The sequence below is a fragment of the Xyrauchen texanus genome, chromosome 14 (genome assembly GCF_025860055.1).
Source record: "Xyrauchen texanus isolate HMW12.3.18 chromosome 14, RBS_HiC_50CHRs, whole genome shotgun sequence".
Taxonomy (NCBI): domain Eukaryota; kingdom Metazoa; phylum Chordata; class Actinopteri; order Cypriniformes; family Catostomidae; genus Xyrauchen; species Xyrauchen texanus.
In genome coordinates this window covers 45,537,816-45,563,472 of record NC_068289.1, presented here as the reverse complement: position 1 = coordinate 45,563,472, position 25,657 = coordinate 45,537,816, and the positions used below count along the sequence as shown (strand labels likewise).

Here is a 25,657-nt window from a genome sequence, read left to right as displayed (position 1 = left end):
CAAGTGTGTTTTAAACTAAACATTTTAAAGATTTCTCACTTTTATCACCCTTTAGACAGGTCACTACTGATTTGATCTAATTAACACCAAATGGCTTTGGTTCTCACGTGTCACATGACCCAATGCAACACGGAAAAAATGAGACCACAAATGAGGTTTGAGAGCTCAGGCAGAGGAGATATTTGTTGTATGAACTACTTTTATGATATTTCTATGATGCTTTTTGTCCTTTTTGGAGTTGACAGTATAAAATTCCATCTATTTTGTTGTATGGAAAGCAAAAAGACAGAAAATAATACGAGGTTGGAATGAAACAGGGGTGAGTAAACTTTGAAAAAATATACACACACTTAACTCTACAACACTATAACAACATAAATGGCCTTTATCACTCAAAACCAGCCTCTGTTCTATTGAAATAGCTATTATTCTCACATTTGAGGAAAGCAGCTATTTTAAAACAATCATGCGCATGACATTTTGTTTAATTTACATTACGGAATTCTGGTTGAGACAACTTCAGAACAAAAATACCTCATGATTGCCTTGGTAATTTGTTGTTTTTTCTACACTCTTGCCCTCACAAATCTAGTTCACTGTCATTTGCTGCTACCCACGTTTGTGTGGAATCCCCCTGCCGAGGCGCAGCTGACAGAAATGATCCCCCATCCCCCGTTCCCTGCTTCATCGTGCCTCTTTAATGCAAGAGCACTGCACCACTTCCCTCTATCATGTCTGACCACAGGGAGCTGCAGTTAACCACCAGACAGCTCACACAAATCACTGCAGTTTGATCTGCGTTTCACAGGGTTGCAGGATGGTACATTGCACTGGTCTCTTATTAAAGTAACAGGTGTGACACAAGTGAGACTCATGCCCGACTGGCTCTTTATGCTCTGCACGGATAAGAAAAAACATTCTAACCACAAGTGTTGGTAGATTTGTTTAATTCTGATAAAATATAAGTCAAGGTGTAAGATAAATTGCCAAGTATACTTGTTTAAATACATTATTGGACATAATTGACCATTGTCTGGAGTTGTTTTAAATCAATGTGTGAGCTATGAGCAGGCCTATAGAGAATAATCTGAGATGATATTAAGGAAAATCTTGAAATGCTCTTTTAATAGGGCTGGGTATCGAGCCACCTAACAATATGATAAGTATTGCGATACACATCACGATTCGAGATATATATATATATATATATATATATATATATATATATATATATATATATATATATATATATATATATATATATCATGATACATCACGATATCATGATTACATTTCGATAATGTCCATTTTGCTTACATACAGTAAGAAATGATCTTTCAGCTAATGCTGTTCTTCATTATACAGGGGACCTTCAAACATGTTAAATTACAGACATAAACATTTTACAAATTTTATTTGATCATTTTTATTATTGTGGTGACATTTTAGCTGTTTTAAATATATAGTCCATGTATTACATCAATAAATATGATGTATTCAAATTGCATATATTACATGGCATATAAACAGTTTATTGTTACATGTTTGTTGTTTACATACCTAATTTGTACTTTTTACAAGTATTTACTTCGATATGTAGAAGAAGTGGTAAAATGGGCCTGTCTCTTTAAGACCTGTGGCAGGGACGTTGACAGTAGTGTTTGTTTGATCAAATGGCTTCTTTAAAGCATTCATGGTACGTGTGATTAGAATGAAATGTTTAATTTGTTGTTTTTGATCAGTAACTGACTGTAGAGGACAGAAATTATATTAAAAGAGACATTATTAAACAACAAATGGTTTGCTTGGATCTAGTCTTTACAGAAAGTGTCAAAACTTTTAATCTCAGTAGCACGCAGTGAAAAGATCTCTGTGCTGAACTTCTTCGCCACTACAGCACTCGAAAAAATTTTTTGTAGCATATGGGAAGTATTTATGCACATATGATTGTAGGGGATTGAAGAAAAAAGCTATCTTGGCATTTTAAGAATCGACATTGGGATCAAACAAATGAAGAAGGCATTAGAGAGCTCCAGCATGTCCGGGCTGGATCAGTTTCAGTCTCTTTTGAGCCTCATTGTAGCATCTCTGACTGCAATGAAAATATCATGAAGAATTGATACAATACAGTCAGAAAATGTTTAGCGATATATCGATATTTAATTGTATCGACACAGCCCTGGTTTGTAAGTTCATGCATGAAAAAGCATGCCACTTTGAACAAGTTTCCCTCGAACACTCATGATGGAAGTCAAGATTTTCATTGAAACATTATTACATTTCAGGTTGTTTCTAAGTGCTACTTTTATGGTTTTTTGTAACTTTTTTTTAAAGCTTTAATGCACTGCATTATTCTGTATTATAACTTTTTTTTTTTTTTTTCCAGAGAATGCATCTTAAATATATTTTATCTTGTGACACTCATAATCTCCCCTCCAGCAAACCTCTCAAATTGGTCAATGAGGTTTTTTTTTGTCCATTCTATTAAATGATTCAAAAATACATGAAAATTGCAATTCACAAAAAACGATTACATGAACAGACCTCTATGATGAACATTAACATTTCTGAGTTTAAAGTCATTTTGATATTTTCTTTTTTTCTGGGGCTTAAATAAAAAAAATGTAATATGGTGTAACCAACCAGAGACAGTAAAAAAACTAAAAAAACAAGCCTCATTAAAAGCTGAAATAAAAAAAAAATTATAATAATAATGTTGGCATAAGCGGAAAAATCTTGAAAAAAAGTGTTTTAAAATATGAATAATTTTGGAAAAACTTTTGTCCTCAAATCAAAGTCATGTGGTGAAACCAACATTTGGGTAGTCGTTTTGTTTATGCTGACAAAAAAAAACAAAAAACAGAAAGGACCCCTTTAGACCCTCAAGACATAAATGGTGAAAAAAAATTTGTTTCATAGGTTTTGACATCTTTATGAAAAGGCACATTTTGTTCATGTCATGTGGAGCAACCTTGAGAAAACTTTTTGATATTCGTTACTCAAAAATCATGATATTTGGGATGGATGGATGGATGGATTTTATGGACCACTCCAAAATATTTTCCTGCACAAAAATCATATTCTTAATGGGTTCTTTGTATTGTTTTTAAATTAAAAGACTGTAAGTAAAGACTATATTTTTTCTAGTATTCACTCTGCTAGTTCTGCAAAGTCTGCTATACACTCAAACTGACACATTTGAAAGCACATTATCCATGTTGAATCACTCCTTAATTGAGTGTGTATAGAAATGAAAGTATCCAGCACACAAAGGAAAACAAAGGGATGCAAAAAAGGCTGCGGTGATGAAACACAAAATCATGTGGCTTTGTATACCCTGTAATCCCTCTTTTACCCCCCAGGCCTCAGCGGCAGAAACTGGAAGTAATGTCCCTAGACACTCAAAAGGCAACAAAAAGACCTCACACCCATCACATTCACAGCTCACACCCTTTCTTACTCAACACCACTCAGAGAAATGCTCAGAGAAATACAAATTTGAAAGCAGAAAGTCTGCAATGAGTGGAAATACTCGACTCGAGAGAAACGCGCATTTGTTTTGCCACGTTCCTCAGGTTGCACCGGGGAAGATTTTGAGCAAATCTGCGATCTAAGTGGCTTCTATCTCAGCGATGAGACAAGGCTCTGAAAAGTAATCTGTCCTAATCTTCCTCTTACAGGCACTGTTGTTCAAATGACTGTGAAGTCACACAAAAGCCACAATGAGGCAACCAAAAGAAAACCGAGGCAGGGAAAACAATGCAAGGACACATGCCTCAAGACACTTGCAGGAAATGCAGCTCCTCATGGGGAATGTCTCGACCCCTGCTAAACTGACCTTGAGGTCTGCAGACAAGCAAAGAGCCAATCCTGCAGAAAACAATAGCTTAACTAGGGGAGTGAAAGATAAACAAGCTTCATTCCATATGATACATTTAAGGTTATCGTTCTTTTCAAGGATTATCAGGCAATTCCTTCATCATGGATATGAATAAAGCACAAAGACACTTGCCATTTATATAAAGCTTGATCAAAATTGAGGTCATATTAAAGACCATGTGAAATCAAAATTGGACATTTGTGGTATTTAGTGTATGACCGTAAGCTTTGAGGCCATTTATTTGCCAATGTACACTTAAAAGTTGACAATACTTTGAGCAGATATACTCAATTAAAAAAAAAAAATTTCTTTCCAGGGAAAACTGACCAATATATTGATGATCATGAATATACACAGGGAGGAAACCGGGGCTAGTTGTCACAATATTTACTCAGGTGAATACATCTTTTATTCTTTAGTTAATTTCTGTAAAGGCACAATCCTTAGGCACAGGTTTTTTAAGAACAACAACACAAGAAAAAACCTTTTGAACATTGTGACCATTCTTGCCCAGGAAAAAATATAGATAATCGAACACACGTTGACCTTTTGTGACAACTTGTCTCAATAGCATGTTGTAAAACTTTATGAGGTAAGTTGTAACAGTGGAACCTGCATTAGCCTGTAACCGCCCATCACAACCACAAAAAACAACAACAAAAACATGCCTCCTCTTTATCTCCATGCCTATGGTGAACATTTACTTTGGACAGTAGAATTAACATACATTATTCAAATTGAACAGGGTTTTGCACTAATAGTGAAACCAACATAGAGAAAACGCACAATTGCGCAATTGGACTTCTGATTCCAAATCTTTTTGTAATGGAGATATAGCCTTTGTGACAACTAGCCCCAGTCTCTCCTATGCATAGGCCATTCAGTAACCAAAATGGAGTTACAGTTGGAAATTCAATTCATTTCCATGAATCAAACTGTAGGTTTCAAGTAATCTATTCAAAACTCTAATTCAACAATACATGTGCATCATCACTCAAAAATGTTCACTGGAGTCCCGGAAGGGACTTTCCATGTCATTTACTCACCCTCATGCCATCCCAGATGTTTATGACTTTCTTTCTTCTGCTGAACACAAACAAAGATTTATACAATGCAAGTGTCAAGAGGCCTTTGAAGGTCAAAAAAGCAGATAAAGGCAGCATAAAAGTAATCCTTACAACACCAGTGGTTTAATCAAGGTCTTCTGAAGTGATCCAGTTGGTTTTGGGTGAGAACAGACCAAAATGTTACTCCTTTTTCACTATACATCTTGCCATTGCAGTCTCTAGGCAAGATCGTGATTTCAAGCTCGATTACACTTCTTAGTGCTTGATGCATGCGCAGAGCGCTAGATGGTACAATAGGAAGTGTAATCGAGCTTGAAATCATGATCACCAAGAAGACTGCTGTAAAGATGTACAGTGAAAAAGGAGTTACATTTTGGTCTGTTGTCACCCAAAACTGACTGGATCGCTTAAGAAGACATTGATTAAACCACAGGAGTCTGATGGATTATGTTTAAGCTGACTTTATCTGCTTTTTGAGCTTCAAAGGCCTAATCACCATTTGCTTGCATTGTGTGGACCAGCAGAGCTGAGATATTCTTCTAAAAATCTTTGTTTGTGTTCTGCAGAAGAAAGAAAGTCATGTACATCTTACGCCTCCTACACACTACACGACTTTCAAAGACGTCGGATTGTGGTACCGATCATATTACACAACTGTCTGTCTTGTCAATGAATCGTAGAGTTATCAAATTACACAAGGAATCGGCGACAGGGGTGAACACATTACAAAACATTTCACTATTGACGAATCCCCGACGACACTGCCAGGACTCCAAATTACGTTTCACAACAGAGTTCACGCGAGAAGTGATACGAGATATAAAAAGAAATGCATGATCATATGTTATGCATTTAAGAATATTATGTGTATGTTTTTAATCGCCTTTACATAATGTGTAAAGGCATCATATATTTTATTGGTTACAATATGAAAAAGTACCACCTACTGAAAAATCTACATATTTGCTTACCTGATTGTCCAAGAGAATTTGGCAATTTCTCTCCAACTCTTCTCTTTCTCCACCTGGTTGTGGAACAGTTCAGTGAAACATTAAATCTGATGCTCCTGCCAATGTTCCACAAATTTTTCCTCCATTTCTTCGGTCCACTGAGACTTTCTTGATAATGCAGCCATGCTAGTTGATGTTCTGATGCAGGTACATCTTGTGGTTGCTCCTCCCACTGAAACTTCCCGTGCCCCGTTTCTTGCTCTCTCTCATTGGCTGTCGGTCAACGCTGCAGTTGTATTCAGTCAAAACACATTTAACATTGGGTGATTTGGAATCGCAGACAGGTCCAGATATTTAACATGCTAGATATCTCGCTGACATTGACAATGCATCAGCACTCCTCTCAGATTGCGTCTTTGATAATTCATACATTGCGTTCGTCGCTCATGGGAGCGAGTTCCGATTTGACTATGATTTCGGGCTTTTGTTGCCGATCTCCACAAAACTGTCGGTGAGTACAAATCGGGCCTAAAATTGTGTAGTGTAAACACTGCATGAGATAAAATGAGGGTGAGTAAACGATGAATCATTTTGTGGTGAACTAAAGCTTTATCTAGACTTCGTTGGTCAATTTGCTAGACCAACACAAACAAAAGGCTGGAAACTCATTCTGGTCTAAACTTTGCAGATCTATATATACAACAGGAAATAAAATACTGGTGGAGAGAAAGCACAAAAGAGACAAGCAATAAAAGAGTAAACCCACACGGCTGAGCGAGCAAAATTTTTGGAAATGTTGCTAGCCATGGCAAGCCTAGAATCAGCTCACCATTACATTCTATTACCCATCAGGGGAGCCTGGGAAGAAGTGGTCACAGATTGCAATGATTAAAAACAAACTCTGCCAGTGAGCAGTCAGAAAGGAGGGGCTGAATAATACAGCTGCTCCTCCATACTGAGAGAGGCTGAAGTCGTCTCTCTCAGTGTCTGTCTGTGGCCTTAGGGACGGCTCTTGAAATGCCTGCAATGGCCAACAAAAATAACTAGCCTCGCACAAACTGCTGCAGCACACCTTCAACCAAACAGTTTGAAAGGCATAGTTAAACCTAGTCAGGGAGAGTGGATGTGCTGTATACTGGGTGTTTAAAAAAATCTAAATAGATAAAGAAAAGATAATGTGCTTTTTTTGGGCTCGAAACATACTCAACACAAGTACATAAACACAAACGCTTTGGTACACAAGCTCAATTTCACACTTTGTTATGTTCAGATATGTGTCAGAATTAGTGGCGGAATGCAAATTTGGCAACATCACTTTGTCAACCTGAGCTCATGAAAATTCTTACATAATTTATGAGTTGGCTATTGCGTATGGTCTCGCACGATGTTGTTCGCATAAACTCTTACGAATTCATCATGCACAAATTCCTGAATGTCTAATGCGGATGTAAGCGTGAGTTCCGCGCACAAGGCGTTAAAGACATACCCAAACAATCTTAAACTTAACCAATCAGTAGAGTGTGTAAACCTGGTAGGAAGCTGTTGTGTGTGAAAGAAGCAAGTAATTGTTGCGTATTAGATGGAAACGATGTCCAGCGACGTCACTGGCTGTAGTGAAAGTTGTACGAATTCATACGAGTGCAGTTGTACGATATCATGCAAATAGCTAAATTTACAAAAGTCGTAGGAATCCTGTCGATTTCGCCGTGAGAGTGTGTCGAATATGTACAACTGTGCGCTCGTGATGCATACACATCTGCATTTGCGTGTGCAAAGTATACTTCTAGCATTAGACTTTGCAATAGACTTCTAAAGTCAAACACATGAGCATATTTCAACCTAATGCCCCACACAGTATAGTATTTTATATAGGCTGTAATATTTTGAGGAAAGTATATCCCTGTTTGTTATTGTTAGGCAAGGTGTGTAATACTTCAGCACTCATAAGTAACAATATTAAGTATATTTCCATTTGAACACCACCGTGGCAGCGTAGCAATGGGGCTGTCAGAGAACAATGAACCTTGTTGAGACAGAAAAGAGAGAAGAATGGGGAGGGGGTGTTGATGATTTGAGTTCAGCGGGATGTTAAAGCATCACGCCAGGGGCAAATAAAAGACTATAAAATACCAGTGTACTGCACACTCCAGATCAGGTTTTCACTTATTGTACACCACTTTCCAGTCTTTATATTTACTGCCAGTGTTACTTTGTGTTAATGACCCATCCTCCAAAATGATATAGAAGTCATGTATTCACTGAATAGATTAAGTGATTTAATTTTTCAATATGATAGTAAGGCAGTGTTTAAAACTGTATTGATAATTATTAAATTGCAGGGCTATAGATTAAGAGTCTTTATAGTCCATCCAAAATTGAATGCAGGGATGTTAGGCTATAAAGCAATTGGTCAATTATAATATCAATTGTGTAAACAAGTGAACAATAAAACCACACTGCCATGCATTTAAACAATCACGTTCTCAGGACAAGGGTCTCATTTATTCCACAAATGTATAAAATGTATCAGTTGTTTCATGTTGTTTTATGAATTAGTTTTTTCATAATTATTTTCCTTTTAGAGCTGAATATGTACTTTTTACAGGGTTAAAATACCTTCTCTTATCCCAGCTTTATATGCAGAGACAACTATAATCATCTATTCGTAGGTTAATTTTCTCGAAAACTGTAAACACCGTCTCTGTGGCGCTATAAATATTTCTGTGTGAATTTCTATATTGAATTAAACTTAATAAAAGTATTTTTTTCCTCTTTAATTCAGTGAAGTTATATTTAAAAGATGATTTTGTTCTCTTTATTGTTAGTAAGCAAGTTTAATACAACCTTTTAAGTTGGGGCACAAGCTGAATAATCGGTTAAGAGCTAATGATTAATCGTTGCAATAAACACTGAATAGTCTAATAATTGGTCTAATAATCGTTTGACTAATAGATTATAAAAAAATAACTTTCCGTTGCAGCCCTACTTGACAGGGGCCGTTCACACCATTTTTTACTAGTTTTTTTACCTTTGCACAGTGTCTCGATATGGCTTGTCTTGATGTTTCAAAGTGCGGTGTCAAGAAATTCAACTTCAAAACATGTCTTGAGATGTGCATTTTTAGCACAAGAATGCATTTGGTCAGAATGGTCCCTTTAAATGTAGCGCTCATGACACCGGATGCTGAAAAATAGCAAGACAGGATGCCATCGCCAAAGATGTCCATCTGATACATATGTATGTATATTAAATTGAACAACTAAAATAATAGCACAGATGTGTTCCATCAATCCACTAGGGCTGAGAAACTAAACTAGAACCAAAATTCTAATTAAATTCAAATTAATTTTCATTAGAATTTTAAAGACATTATTTCAAGTAGGGGAAAGAGCTAAAACATTTTTAATAAACATTGTCTCCTACTACCACAAGAAGGTGCAACGAATCAATATAAACCAAACAGCGCCGTGGATTAGTGATTGTCTATTGCAAAGAATATATCTGACTGTTAAATCTGAAGTGTGTAATTTCTGCACTACTAGCGCCGCCAAACGGAATTGCTAAAATAAACATTGGTTTCAAAACAGCTTTCTGAATACAGCCTCAGCCCTCATTAAATCAGATGTTACAATTTTCTGCGGCAGCGTCTCCTGGCAGCATTTAATAAAATGAGGAACAGTTGCTCCAATCCTGCAAACAAAACTCTCCCCAAAGCAAGGTCATTCAGCTGCTCCATCATGACAAGGGGCTCCTTCAAGATAATGTGCATGACAAAGTGGATGAAAATGTGCAATGACTCGTATTTTATTTAGTCTAATTTAAGTCTAATAAATGCACTTAAAATATTTTAAACATTTTAATGGAAACCCAGCTAGTGTTGTTAAGTCTCCCGAGATGGATCGCTCAAAACAAACTTTTTTCATAGCACCACAGAGACACAGTGTTTACAGTTTTCACACCTACGAATGCTTTATTTATTGTTGTGTCTGCATATTAAGCTAAGATAGGAGAATGTGTTTAAATACCTAGTTTAAACACTTCAGCTTTAACAAAGTGCGTAAAATGATAAAGTAAAATGATTTAGCCAATTCATATTCTCAAATCTTAAGTTAAAAAATAAACCAAGTAGGAAAATAAATGTTTAAATAGATGGTTCTATGTAAACTTAGAGTTGCACATTAGACTACACCAGTGCCATGGTACTACCATGGACTCAAGCTTAATTTTTTAGAAGCTGTGTCAATTTAAAAGGAAATTAAACCTTTGAAACATGTCTCTAGACACCCTTGTTTAGCCCAAGAATGCGATCGGTCGCATCGTCAGTCAGTAGCAGTTTTAACTACCACGCTATTGCGTGGGGCCCCGGACATCAGGGGCTCTGCAAAAAATGCTTGAAGGGTGACACGTGTTCTGGGTACACGTGTGAATATGCTGTTGTCAGTGCTCTAAGAGCGGTTTACGTTAGAGGACCGCTGGGTTCAGGTCAGTTTTTCAAGTAGGAGTTTGATTTGTAATTCATGAAAAAATATGCAGGCCTTCCGAACTTGTTTTGCCCACGCGCTATCACTCACAGATACGTGCAAACAGAAGAGTTAGGGGCAGTTCACACTGAAAATGTTTTGTGTACATCTGCTCTGTTTTCCAATTGTTTTCCTATTTAAACTGGTGCTGGATGTACATCCTTGACTGCTGCAGCATATCTTACTGATTCTTCAGTGTCTCACGCCGGTACATTTTTAGACACTCTGTCAAGTTAAAAAAGGTCTTAAAAATGCATGTCGAGACACCCGCGTACTGTTTCAGTCGTTGCACGTGTCTAGATTGTTTTTAGCATATGTTTCACAAATATTTAACATTCTGAACAAGTTCAGAATGCAAAAAGATGACTGTTACAATGTTTTAACATTATTCCAGACTGTTCTACACCAAGCAAAGTTTCAGCGCTTAATAAACAGCTGATAGGACAAATTTAAAATTATGATTTATAATACATTTTATGCAATTTTTTAAGCTAAAACATTCCGGAATTGGGCCCCTGGGTTGGTCGGTTGCTTGGGCCCTCAGAAATCGTAAACCCGCCCCTGTCATAAGTGCTTGTTGGCACACATGCAAAGTTCGAGAGCACATTTTATCTCAAATTCGACAAATATTCTAATTTGCCATTTTCATTTGACAGCCTTACACCCCACCACCATTCCAGAGTACTGGAGTAGGCAAATTTCTCAAAATTCCTATCCCTTATTGCTTTCTTATCCAGTTCTGTGTTTCATTGACCACTAAATGAAAAACAAACAACAACAACAAAAACAACAAGACAGTAGTTCCTTACAGATAAGTTAATAAGTGGTTCTTCCAACTGAAAATAGAGAGAGACCCCAGAGTTTATCCACTGCTTACTGGGCAGCATTCACTGGAATCCCATTAATCAATGAGGCCTTATCTCTGCTGCAAGTTTCTGGCATCCATCCATGCAAATTGCATGCACAATGCAAACACACACACACACACAAGCCAGGAACACTTTGTACAGACATAACAATAAGAAGACAATATAGTAATTTCTCATTATCAATTTCTTCGCTGCTGGTGAATTACAGAAAAAAATCTGATTTAGTTCAATCAATCTTGTTTTGAAGAGCAGAGAATACAGTGCCTGTCTGAGAATGCATAATTTCAGGCGTTCCATTTAGCATTGCATGATACATTCTGTTCCACACACTATAAAAAAGTAGGCAGTATACAGTATATACAATGCACAGGATTCATTAAGTTGTAAGAAAGTAATCCATTCTCAACATTTTCAGGATGTCATACATAGAGCATGGTGTTGCGTTCCACCCTCTGACATCAGACAAGTGTTAAGCAGTTCACACAAGTCCCTATTCAAGCAAGCTCTCTGTCAAAAGCCTTACTGACCAATATTTTATGCTTGAGTAAATCCTGAGGTTCACCGTCTAGCTCATGCTGGCATTTACAGCACTGTATGTATGGGACAAGCGGCCAATAGTTGACAGAGTAACCTTTGAGGTCAGAAAACCCAGAACAGATTGCACACAGCTGCTCTCTTAGTATCTGCATACAAAAGCAGCTGGAGCAAAACACCCTGTTGCTGCAAAAAAACTGGTATTTAGACAATGCTAATTGAATCAGTTACAGAGGCCCTTCTTTAGTATGTACTGTACACTACAGAGAAAGGTTATACAGCATATACTACAGAGAAGAAATTATATTCACTATATATATATATATATATATATATGGAGGAGTAAGACTATAGAGAAGTCATACTATAGAGCATTTTGCACAATACATCATATAGAAATCAAGCTATCCAGCAGTCCATTATATGGTATATATATATATATATATATATATATATATATATATATATATATATATATATATATATATATATATATATACTATAGCCCATTACATCAGCCCACTCAAGAAGTCAAACAGTATATATAGGCTTCTATAGAGTTGTTCAGACTAAATAATTCATGCAGTCGATGTTATTAATATAGAGCAATGTGTACTATTTACTTTAGATATGTCATACAGAATATATGTACTGCTGACTTGAAGTCTAGCAGTACAGCATATATATTGTATTGTGAAGCAGTACAGTGACAGTGTGTAAACAATAGAGAGCTGCTGTGCAGTGACTCACACCTGCACTGGAATTCCAGCCAAACTTCTCACCCACACACAAAGTTTCCGTGAGCTGCTGATTGCTTTTACCATGGAGTTCTCTCTCACAAACTCCTGACGCCACAACATCTATTAAACCGCCCGTTCTCAAGAAGAAAACACGACTGTCCTTCGCTGATGTCTCCTTTGAAAACATAGACCTCCCATGAACTGCTAATAATTTCAAAGCCTGTTCGAACTAAATCCAACGTAGGTGGAAAAACTATGAAGTGATATAAATTCACCTTGGTGAAAATGATGTCTGACTGGGACTACTCAAAGCGGTGGACAGACAGAAGAGGATAGAGGACATCGCTGCTTGTACCTCTAATGTCCATTCGCAGTACAGCGTCACCTGTAGGTTCCGAGTAATACTGCAGCGCCTCCTCTCCTTCCTACTCTCCAATGTTCACAGCTCGGCCGGAGCCCGTCGTCTTCCCGGCTCCATTTCAACTGGATTTTTAACACTCCTAACCAGCCAGATCAGGACAGGACCGCGTCTAAGGTAAAGAAGAATCTCTAAGGGTCTCTAAGAGTCCAGATAAGGTGTCCTAACGTCGTCCTTTCTTAATGTTTTTCACGTCTGTCGCTGTAGAGAGAGAGAGAGGGGAGCTCGAAACTGACTTCACGCATCAGTTGGTACACCATGCTGATACTGGAGTGCCTACTACCATAACAAACCCTCTTCGCTCTTACAAATGATTCGAAAAGGTCCAATCCGAATCTTTTCGCCCCGGTGTGCGCTAAACGACTCGATCTTTTCTTCGCAATCCGCTCGTGATATCGCCCTCTTCTCCTAAAGTGAAGGGGGGGTCGAGCCCCCCCCGCTGCGAAAAGGTGCGATTATAGCTTTCCTTCGCGGCGATTTAAATCTAATTCTTCTCTCCGGTGGATTCTGGTGGAATAGCCGTACATTTTTGGGGGGTCAAATTTACTCTCGATAGCTCGTCTGTAAACAGTCATTTGCACCTATAGAGCAGACGGACAGAAAAAAACAACAACTCGCAGACGAGCGATGGACGCGCAAAACTGCTATAATGTATCGCCGATCCATGTGCAACGTCATAATGGTTGCAACAATGTTGCCGCGTGCGCTATTTACAAATACTAGGTGCTCAACGCGGTAACGGATTAAGTTGGTGTGCGTGTGCGTGTGTGTGTGTGCTGTCGAACTAGGCTTTACCCTAAAAACGTGGAATTTTGTCCTTGAGAATGACAACAGTTTTTAATGTAATTGGATCGGATCGCATCCCGGTCATCCATCAATGTGTTTGCTTTTGTTAGTCCAACTACCGTGGATTCATTTTGATTGTTGGTCTGTTTGTATGTGCAAACAGTCGGAATGAAGTTTTCCTTTGAAGATGCATTGAGTGAGATGCCATTTGCTTGTTTGCTTACCCTTCTTGGCATGCCCATCAAAAATGATTCAGATCTGTTTGTCTTTAGGAACTTAAGGGTTAGGGTTTTCTCTTGACACATATGTGATTGGGGTTTAAGCAAGAGGGCTTGATCTATGCATGCAGCTCTTGTGATCTCAATACATAGTCAGCCCTGGCATGGCTCTGGTTTAGAACTTCTTCTTGTCCCTCTCAAAGGTGGAAAATGTCCAGTGAAAGGCAACGGTCAGATGATGAAAGTCCCAGCACCAGCAGTGGTAGTTCTGATGCAGATCAGAAAGATCCACCTGTGCCAGAACCAGAGGAGCAAGAGGAGAGAAAACAACCCACGCCTCTACAACAGCAGAAGAAATCCACCAAACTGTCCAGCAAAACAACAGCCAAATTATCCTCCAGTGCAAAGAGGTAAAGCTGATGCAGTATATAGGCCTCTTGTAGACTGTGTCTTAAAGAAAGCAAAAAAAACAAAAACCTTATCGATCATTTGACTTGTTTTCATGTGATGTTTAACCCAATATGGCTTTTTTTTTTCTCTCTGTGGAACACAAAATGAGATTTTAGGCAGAATGTTAACCCCAGTCACCATTCACTTTCATTTTATGGAGAGAAAAATAAATAAATATGTGAAATAGTGACTAAGAGAGACTAAATAATCTCCCGTTATGTTCCACTGAAGAAAGAAAGCCATACAGCTTTGAAACAGCATGAGTAAACAATGATGTAGTTTTCATTTTTGGCTTAAGTAAATCCAATTTTGGCATTAACACATTTTAATTGTTTTAGAAATTGTATTCTTTGTTAAAGGGATAGTTCACCCAAAAATGAAACTTTTGTCATAATTTACTCACCCTCATGTCATTGTTGCATGACTTTCCTCTGTGGAACATAACCGATGATGTTAGGAAGAATGTTAACCTCAGTCACCATTTGCTTTCATTGGGGGGGGGGGAGAAAGATGCAGTGAAAGTGAATGGTGACTGAGGCTAATCATCTCCCTTGATGTTACACAGAAGAAAGTCATGCAACTTTGAAACAGCAACTTTGTACTGTCAATGATGACAGAATTTTCATTTTTGTCTAAAGTAAAACTATTTTGGCATTAACACATCGGGTTAAATAATGTAATGTTTTCTAACAGTTTTAATTGTTTTTGAAACTATTCTTTGTTAAAGGGATAGTTCACCCAAAAATGAAATTTCTATCATAATTTACTCACCCTCATGTTGTTGCATGACTTCCGTGGAGCATAGCAAGTTATGTTAGGAAGAATGTTAACCTCAGTCACCATTCGCTTTCATTGTATGGGGAAGGGGGATGCAATGAAAGTGAATGGTGACTGAGGCTAATCACCTCCCTTTATGTTGCATAGAAGAAAGTCATACAGCTTTCACACAATGCCAGTAAATGTTGATGAAATTGTAAATTTTTGGCTGAAGTAAAACTAATTTGGTGTTAAACTAGTGGGCTAAATAATGTAATGTTTTCACATCTAAAACTATATTCTTTGTTATGGGGATAGTTCATTCCAAAATGAAAATTCTGTCACCATTTACTCACCCTCATGTTGTTGTAAACTGCATGACTGACGTCCGTGGAAAATAACAGGAGATTTTAGGTTGAGTATTAGCCTCAGTCACCATTCACTTTCATTGCATCCCCCTTCCCCATACAATGAAAGCGAATGGTGACTGAGGCTAACATTCTTCCTAACATAACTTGCTATGCTCCACGGAAGTCATGCAACAACATGAGGGTGAGAAAATTATGATAGAATTTTCATTTTTGGGTGAACTATCCCTTTAACAAAGTTTCAAAAACAATTAAAACTGTTAGAAAACACTACATTATTTAACCCGATGTGTTAATGCCAAAATAGTTTTACTTCAGCCAAAAATGAAAATTGTCAAAGTGAATGGTAACTGAGGTTTTCAGTCTCTAACATCGAACACTTTTAGAAACTGTTTTCTTTTTTAAAGCTTAAGTGAGTTAGTGCATTAGTGTTTATTTTATTAATGTGCCAATTATTAACCGTGTTGACGTTTGTGGTCAATTACATAACCATGTGGACAATGAAACTGTATGATGTGCTATCCATTTAGCAAAAGTTCTGCAGAGATTAGCGGGGAAACAAGAATGGAAGGTACCACAGAGTTTCCACAAGTAAATGTGAGAAAAAAAAAGAAGTGAATTAAAATGAGATCTCTCTTATCATTATCAGATTTGTCTCTGTCATGGTTCCTGTTTAATCAGGTTAGCTTTCTTTTGGAAACAATGCGATTATACCCTCAAATCAAATATAGAAGCAGTGTGGTTGATTTGCTTCTTAGAAATATACAGAAACAGTCGCTCCACATCATCACTGGTGATTAAAACTGTGCAGACTTTTTTAATGTGGGTGAAATAAAACCAAAACACTTTCATAAATCCCGCTCCTTTACACGCTGTTGATAGTGCGTTACTAACAGCACCCTAGATCTGCTTTACAGCTCTTGTCAAATATGCCTGAGCACACCCCCCCTCCCCTCCCTCCACCTCATTTGCATATAAGCTTTAAAAGAAAATCTTTTGTGCTTAAAGTGACTTTAACCTACTGATGAGGGGCGGGTTGGGAGCGGAGGGGAGCAGGCTTTGAGCTGAGGTACAGATCAGAGGTGTGCGATGGAGGGGAAGGCAGAAACAAGCACGGCAAAGTTTTTCTGCTATGGGATTCGGGTGATGCCTCTGAGAACAAAGAGGAAGCAGCCATGTTAGCTGTGCTGAAGAGAGAGCCAGCCGTGCAGTAAACACAGCAGAGGTAGAGGGCAGTGTAATTCCCTGGCTGCTTGCAATTCTTACAGCTATCTCTCTCTCTCTCTCTCTTTCTTTTCATTTCTCTCTCACTCGTTTCGCTCTCTCAGAATCCAGAAAGAGCTTGCAGAAATCACTCTGGATCCACCGCCCAACTGCAGGTATGTTATTTAAAGCATTTTATTCCTTAATATGCTTGTTTTAAAATGGATTGCTTTAGAAAATATTGACTTAAACGGCTGCTGTTGGAGTTTCACTTTAAGGGTATTGACAGATAAGATGTCCATTTAACCTTTTAAAATGTGCAATTCATCTGAAATATAAGGGAAAATGTATATTTTGGGTCCTGTAACTGGTCACCATTCCTATTAGGGTTTTCATCATTTTTAAGTGACCTGCAGTGTGACAAATACAATTTGAAAAGTACAAATCTTCTAAGTAGCCTCTTAATTAATGTGAGGTCATAAAATCTGCATGCATAATAATTATAAAAATACAAAATCCTGTTTTAAATGTCAGCTAACCTTAAACTTATTAACTTCTGTGGCATTTTGCTTCTTTGCTTCAAAGAGTTAAGACGGATTATGTTTTTCTTTCCTTGAAACATTATTGTTATTGATGTTGCTGTGGTTTAGACAGTGTTGTACTTATAATAATGTGGCAGATGCTGCTCCTAAGCATATGGCTTTGATTTCACCTCCTCATGCTGAACTTACCGTCGAACCCCCCCATCTGTTTTAATGAGCTGACCTGGAGATTCCAGAACAAGACGAGGGAGCTTTTAAAATTCCCCTGTAGCTCTTTTGTGTTTTCTACTTAAAAGGACTGATGCTTTCTGATTGTTTTTGGGCATTTTTAAAGGTGAATTGGTTTATTTAAATTTTTTGAGGATTCTGCTCTTGTTGGTGAATTTTTTTTAACAGTCTTGGGAGTGTTTATGCTTTGGCTTTCTTCAACATTGACAGATGTATGCTTGTTGAAATGGATTTTCTGTCGTATGTACATGTTTTATGATGTACCAAGGTAGATCTCATGAAACTTGAGAACATTTCTTGTTTACGGTTGCTTTCTCTATAAATAAAGCAGGTTATTTATTTTATGGATTTTTTTTTCAATAGTGATATTTTCATGACAATTAAGCTCATTACAGTTGTGTAAATGTTACACATTGTGTAAATACTGTAATTACAGTAAATAATTACTGTAATGACAAATAGAGGTAGACCGATATATCGGTTTTTACCGATTAATCGGTGCTGATACTTGCTTTTTGGATGGTTGTTAATCTGTTATCTAGTTTTTTGTATTTATTCCTCTGTGTTCCATTTTTTTTTACTTAATGCGAGGGCATGCAAAGAAAAATTTGACTTTAGAAACGCCCCTCGTTAGCAAATACGTTGTGTTTCCAACTTTATATTGTGAATAATAATAATAATTTATAGGCTATAAAAAGCTTAATTCGGTAAATATTAAATATAGAGCATTGTAACGGAGCCAAGACTACATTAGGACAGCACTATATTGGAAAAAAAACTCACATTGCGATATTTAGTTTTTATGTGATATATATTGCGATATGAAAAAATACAGGATGACTTCACCAGATGACTTAAATAGCTCTATTTGAGAAGAATGAATTATTATAGAATGATTTGGGTGATTTTGAAGGTAACTGCATCTTCATGGATAATTAAAAATTAAAAAAAGATACTGAAAATTACTTTATTTTGAGTTATTTTGGGTAGTTTATTTTATTATAATAATTAATACACTGTTTAATTCATCATGGTTCCATTGTATTCATGTAATACTCTTCTATCAATTCAGACTAAAGTCAATGATTTAACATGTTATGTTATGATATTAATAATGCACGTTGCTTACCCTGAAACAAAGGGGCTCATTTGTGAATAAAGAGGTGTGGTGTCTAGAAGGGATCCAGGAGATTACAGGAGGCTTTATCTCTGTACTCCAACCAGGTTAAAACAGCATTACACTGAGGAAGTTTCATTATTTCAATAGAGAATTAATGTGAATTTAAAAAAAAAAAATAGAATAGTAAACAATAAGCATCTTTTAATTTAAACCATTTGAAAAATAAAAAGGTACAGCTATACACTTGAGTGGTTTACAAAAATACAACATAAAATAAAATGTTTATAAAACAAATAACTTAAAAAATATTTGTGTGATTGTATTGCATACCACGTCAAGTTACCAGATCATGTTTTTAAAACCCTCTTTGGTAACCGTGTTAATTGGTACCATGTTTTTCACGAGGGGAAATGTTACTGAATCTGTTATTTCTCTCTGCCGTTTGGAACATTTCTCGTATGGTGTAACACTGGCAAAGGCATCCAAAATAGTTTTTTTTTCTTTGGACTGCATTCAGATCTGGCTTTTCACTCATCATACAAAGATTTGTGGTGCCGACTTAAATTATCAAACAAATTGGTCAATTTGCCTCGTGTTGTGGCAACTATTGCAAGGCACTCTCGACAAAGTACCTGTTTTTGGTCAACATCGTCCTGTCTGTAGCCAAAATATTTCCATATAACTGACAATGAATTACTTTTTGCAACCAAATTCTCCATTTCTGTCTTTTTTGCCTGTTCCTCCTCCATCATTCCATCATGCGCAAGCAGAGTCTGCATGTAAACAACGTGCAGCAATGAATTTGTTTAAAAAAAAAAAAAACTCTGTGTATCCAAGAACCAATAAATTGGAGTAAATTACGTAATATCAGACAGATATTATGCTAGTTTTCCTTTTGAAAAAAATTAATATTGTAGACTGATATGTTTACCTTAGTACATTGCACGTTCTGCGATGTGACTATTGCGGATGCATACATCCCGATGTCGATACTGAAACGATATATCGTGCAGCCCTAGTCTACATTGTGTAGTGTTAAGGCTTGTTTAGTGTTAAAATTCCCACGTTATGCATCCAGACTACTACTTCTGATTATTATTGGGATTTTAGTTGGAAAATTAACTACACCTGGCAGGGGCGAAAATTTCTTCAAAATGTTGGGGGGGACAATAAACATAACAATTCTCAAGAGCAATTTTTGAAGAGGACACCAAGGTTTTTTTTGTTGTTGCCCTGTTTGCATTTGTATTATTTTATTTCTTAAACAATTATTTTAAGAATATATTCTTTACAATACACATATTTTAATGATATTTTAGGGGGGCCCTGACCCCCGATAAGTTAACGGTATCGGCAAAATCCACTATCGGTCGACCTCTAATTAATTATAGTAATAATAATAATAATAAAAAAAAAAGTGTTGGTGTCATTGTGGTAATGAAAAATGAAAAAAAAAAAAAAAATGTGTTCGGACACATTATGGTAATGAAAAATGAAAAAAAAAAAAAAAATAACGTATTAGGACACATTATGTTAATGAGGTATTTTCATTAAACTAATGTCACTGCAAAAAATCTTAATGGGCCTAAAGTAGGCTTTATTATTTCTATGGAAAATGTCATTTCTTTTGATTTTGAGGTGAAATGCAACCTGGAAACGTTCTTGACAGGTTATGTGAGTTTAACCCATTGGCTGGGATGTGAGGTTGTTCAATAGCATTAGAATGCATTTGTTGAGATCTTGTTTAGATGATTATGGTGTTTGTCATTCAGCCAGGTGGTGAATGCAGGGTTTGAATGGAATTTAAAGCCTCTGATCTTAAAAATCATGGATAGTGTTAGTGTCTTAGTTACCCAACATCAGATACAACTGCGTGCAAGTCCAATGTCCAGAAGCAGGCAGTGAATACAGCATGCTCATTTGATCCACTGTCATGTCTGAAAGACCTCCTGCAACTGATTTGAGCTCAGTTGACAGGTCATGCACTACTGACATTACACACGCAAATTTGCCTTTTACAAGATCACCCGGCTTCAGCACACCCCAGAGGCAAATTTTAAGAGGAATGAGATGTTTATATGCTACTTACAGTTTTAATTATATTAAAGGGATGGTTTGCTCAAAAATCATTTATTCACTCTCATGTTGTTCCAAACTAATAAAACTTTCTGCTTGAAGGTTTTTAAACAATGACAGAATCTTCATTTTTGGGTGTTCTCTTCAATTATAATGCCGAATGATATACAGTTAAAAAAAACACACACACATATCTGGTTTAGTATCAGTGAAAGTGTGTTTGAGCCTAACTAATGTGTCCATAGTGCCTAAGAAAACTGGTTGTGAAACACTGGAATATGCCATGAATGTGAGACGATGCAGCACGGTGGTCCCTCAACCAGCCGTGAGATCAATTCAGCAGTTTGGAGCCAGAGATGCTGATAATAATAATTTACAATGCAGGGATTTCATGGCTTTTCATGGTCGGATCTGAGCTGCCCCACAGCCCAGCACACTGAGACATTTATCTCTTAACGTTCATCATTAGCTCCCTCACTGGTTCTTTTCTGAGACAGCCATCCCTTGAGCACCATTTACCTGGAGGCTGACATATTATCCTGATTTGTTGGAAATGCACCGCATCGCATTGTATCTGTGGAAATGTATCGCAGCAACAAATCCTTCAGCCTTCATTCTAGGTATTTATTTGGCTCTGAGCAGGGTCCAACATTTTAATTAAAGGAATAGTTCACTTAAAGGGATAGTTAAACTAAAAATGAAAATTCTTTCATCGTTTACTCACCCTCATTACATCCCAGATGTGTATGACTTTCTTTCTTCTGCAGAACACTAACAAAGATTTTTCAAAGAATATCTCCACTCTGTCAGTTCATATAATGCAAATGAATGGTGACCAGACCTTTCAAGTTCCAAAAAACACATTAAGGCAGCATAAAATAATTTATAATTTGTATGTTGTATAGTTGGAGTTGACTAGTGGTTGACCATATGTCTTCATAAGCGGTTGAATGGGTGTGGGTGTGAAACAGATCAATAATTAAGTTATTTTTCACTTTAAATCTCCAAGTGAAAGTAAAAGTGGAGATTTATAGTAAAAACGGATTCAAAAATTGAACTGTTTCTCACCCAAATTGATTGCATCTCTTCAGAAGACAGATTACTAGAGTCGAATGGATTACTTTTATGCTGCCTTTATGTGAATTATGGAGCTTAAAGGGTCTGGTCACTATTCACTTGCATTGAAAGGACCTACAGAGCAGAGATATTCTTCTAATAAGCTTTGTTCATGTTCAGCAAAAGAATGAAAGTCATACACATCTGGGATGGCACGAGGAGTAAATGATGGGAATCATAACGAATTTAACAATGGAAGTTCTAATTCCTCTTAACGATTCTATTCATAATTATTTTAGTTAAAAATGAAATGCAATCCTTATTAGATTTACTGGCCTCAGCAGCTTGTTACCAAATGTGATAATTTATATTTTAGGAGACTTTAATTTAACACAGACTTTCTATTAAGATGTTTATAAAATACCACTAAGTATAACAAAAATCATAATGTTTATATTCTACACATTTTCATGTAAACAACAAGTTATTATTCTGATTTAAGGTTTGCAAGTTCACACGATAAAATTAACGTCTTGCAGTTCAATACATTTTTGATTCAGTATAAAGAATGGCTGATAGAAGTAATTTGTACTGAAGGTAGCTTTGCAATTTTGCAGTGTAGATTCAAAAGAACTGGCTAATAAGAATCATTAGTTTTGGTATAGGACAGCACATTACTCAAAACTATTGTGTAACTTAAGAATACTTATAAATGGGTAGCGCACAAGTAGAATGGGCCACTTTTATGATATATATATATATGGTGTTTTATGCATCATTATGGAAGTTTAAAAGCTCCATTCCCTACGCATTGTAATTGAATGGAAAATTTTGACTAAAGTGCGACTTTCACCCACTCTTGCACTTGTGTATATGGTTGAGTGACAATAAAGGGATTTGACTGGTACATATTCAACATTTCTCCTTTCATGTTCCACAGATGAAAGCAAATCATCACCAGTTTGGAACAATGTGAGGGTATCTTAATAATGAGAGAATCATTTCTTTGGGGGTGAATTATTCTTGTAATCAGAAATGTTTTTGTTAGCTCGCCGCCTTCGGAGATTGATACAGTAACGGTAGGTATACTCCAGGCTTTTGTCACCGCTTTCACGCTGCTGTAATAATAACTGTTTAGGCAGGTGCAGTTATGCTAACATGTTTGAAATGATCTGTTCCAGCGTGACTAAAGGGGAAAATTGTTATAGTGATTCACTTATCCGGAGAGGCATTGAAAGTGCTTTGGTTTTCAGGTGCCGCCTTACCCCTCTGCATTTTCTCTGAAATAGCTGTCCTGCCACATTGCCTGTCATGATAATTTACAACCAAATTCCTCCCAAGAAGCAGATTTTAACAGCGATGTGGAGAGCGCTCTGAATTTTTAAGCAATCTATTAAAATTCATGCCGTGAAGTGGCAGGCCCCATTGCTCTCCGACTCCTATTTGCATGTCTTCATAAAAATAAACAGTAAACCTCAAATCGCCTCTAAAGATGAATGATGGGTACTAGATGAAGCCGTGCGCGCATGCTGAACAGACAGAAAGAGGAAGCATTTGTGATTTAAAAAAAAAAGGATCTCGCTTTATAGTCCCTGCGAAGCTATTCGTGGTTAAAAGCATGTTTGTTTTTATAATCAACAACCACTGTAAAACATCTACCTCTGTTTACGGATTGAATTGTCACATTTGAGAAAACATAACATGTGCAAGTTGTAAATAATTCCCCTAAGGCTCTTAATAACCTGTGTATGTGTGTGTGTGTGTGTGTGTGTGTGTGTGTGTGTTTGAAGAAGTAAAGAGGCTTTGACATGAGTCTGCTTGGTGTGTTATGTGTGTTAAACTGTGTTTATCCCCAGAGGGTGAGTGAGTTTTGGTTGGGGAATATAGCTAAAATAACGTTATCTTTATGATGTTTTTTTTTTTTGTCTTTTGACGGAACGCAGTAAACATCTGTTTGCTCTGAAATTGAAATAAGAGAAACCATTGCTTCGACCAAACAGCCGTTGTTATAAAGTACATTTAAAACAACATTAGTTAACTTCATTAGTTAACGTGAACTAACAATGAACGATACTTTTACAGCATTTATTCATCTTAATAAATGTTAATTTCAACATATATTAAGACATTTTTTAAATCAAAAGTTGTGTATGTTAACATTATGGACTATGAACTAACAATGAACAATTGTGTTTGTATTATTTAACATTAACATAGATACAAATTGCTGTAAACATTATATTGGTAATTGTTTGTTTATTCATGATACCTAATGCATAACTCATTTTAACAAATGGCACCATATTGTAAAGTGTTATCTTCATTTTTTTAAATGGAATATAGTGGAAAACAATCAAGGCACATTTTACGCATTGTTGCAAACTTACCAATATTACAATACATAGTAGTAAACAACAGTGTTTACCCACATATATATTTTTAGTACAGCCTTTTAAAACTCATACAATTCCTTGCAGGGACTTCCCTGAAAATTTTCGATTTATGACAAACAAATCATTAAAGCTGAAGTGTGTAATTTAAGTGCCACTAGCGGCACCGAGCTAAATTGCAAAAAGAAACATTTCAAAACAGCATTCCAAATACACCCTGAACCAACTGAACAATGTGTATAGCATCACAGAGACTGTGTTTATGAGAAATGTATTTCACCTACAAATGGCTTACCTATTGACTACTTAACTTACTAGTTGTCTGTGCATATTTAACTGGGATAGGAGAAAGTATTTTACACACTTTTCATATTTACACTGATTATGCTTGATAAGCTGTCAATGTGTGTGGTCATGCAAACACCTTAAATGGCCTTTCTTTATTGGGGCAATGCCAAAGTGGTTTAAGCAAAAATGTTCGACACATACATTTTTGCCCATTCTACTGCGTTGTTTTGTTGCATGCAAACACCTTTACTAGCATTTTACCGGCTAATCCAATGTGTGCAAGTGTGCACATGACTTTTTACATTTTGACATCAGAAGCAGAGTAGGGTACAAAATGCCTTAAGGAAAATGTGCCATTAAACAACACCATTTGTGTGAAAAGAAACAATAATGGAAGTTTTTTTTTTTTTTTCTTTTTTATATATAGGTGGTGAGAGGCTTTTCCCCCAGACTTGGCCCCCTGGGGGATTATACTGATATAGTGTGAAATATATGGACAATAGTTATAGGGGGAAATGTGTCAGTTTAGGCAAATACCCCTGAAACAGCGAGATGCTATTTTTGAGTAACAAATTAAGACTACGCTTATTCAAAATAACCACTTCAGAAAAGGGTTAACCATTTCTGTTCATTTAAATCACATTTGCCATGTTATAACATCTCAAGTATTCCAAAGAAAAGTTAATCTCCATTGTTATTGGATCAGTCACTGTGATCCCATTTTGAGCATTTTTCATTACAAATCTTTTCACCCCACTTATTAAAAACAATTGTATGAAGGTAGAATAGTGCCTAAATGATTTGCATGCGCAGAGTAAGATTTGCAAAAGCATAAATGAAGTTATAAGCAGGATTTTCATGCAAAGAGTAAGCTTTGTGAAAGTGTAAATCAAATTGCAAGCGTAAAAATAAATTGCATGCGCAGAGAATGTTTTGTAAAGGTGTAAATCAAGTTGCAAGAGCAAGCAACAAATATTAGCAATGCTTTAATGTTTTGCATAAGTTTTATTCATGTGTTGTGAATCTGTAATTGCGTATTAACACAAAGTAAATTTGGTGTGTTTTCTGGGTATGTTTCCTCTCTTAAATATTCGACTGAAATATGAGTGCATGCACGTTTTTATTATATTTACTATTAATTATCATTGGCAAAGCATTGTGGTGAATAAATGGAATTAGCTGGTATCACAGAACTCAT

The 25,657-nt window shown here is 36.5% G+C and overlaps 1 protein-coding gene across 1 annotated transcript in view; it reads left to right on the top strand.

Annotated features, from left to right (window-relative positions):
* Positions 1 to 12,837: 12,837 nt before the first annotated feature.
* Positions 12,838 to 25,657, top strand: part of LOC127655311 (ubiquitin-conjugating enzyme E2 E3-like) — a 46,573-nt gene continuing 33,753 nt past the window's right edge. Inside the window, exons 1-3 of the mRNA XM_052143052.1 lie at positions 12,838 to 13,095; positions 14,186 to 14,392; positions 16,885 to 16,935. Coding sequence (XP_051999012.1) covers positions 14,193 to 14,392; positions 16,885 to 16,935 — 251 coding nt within the window. The 5' untranslated portion in view covers positions 12,838 to 13,095; positions 14,186 to 14,192. The remainder of the gene's footprint in view (positions 13,096 to 14,185; positions 14,393 to 16,884; positions 16,936 to 25,657) is intronic.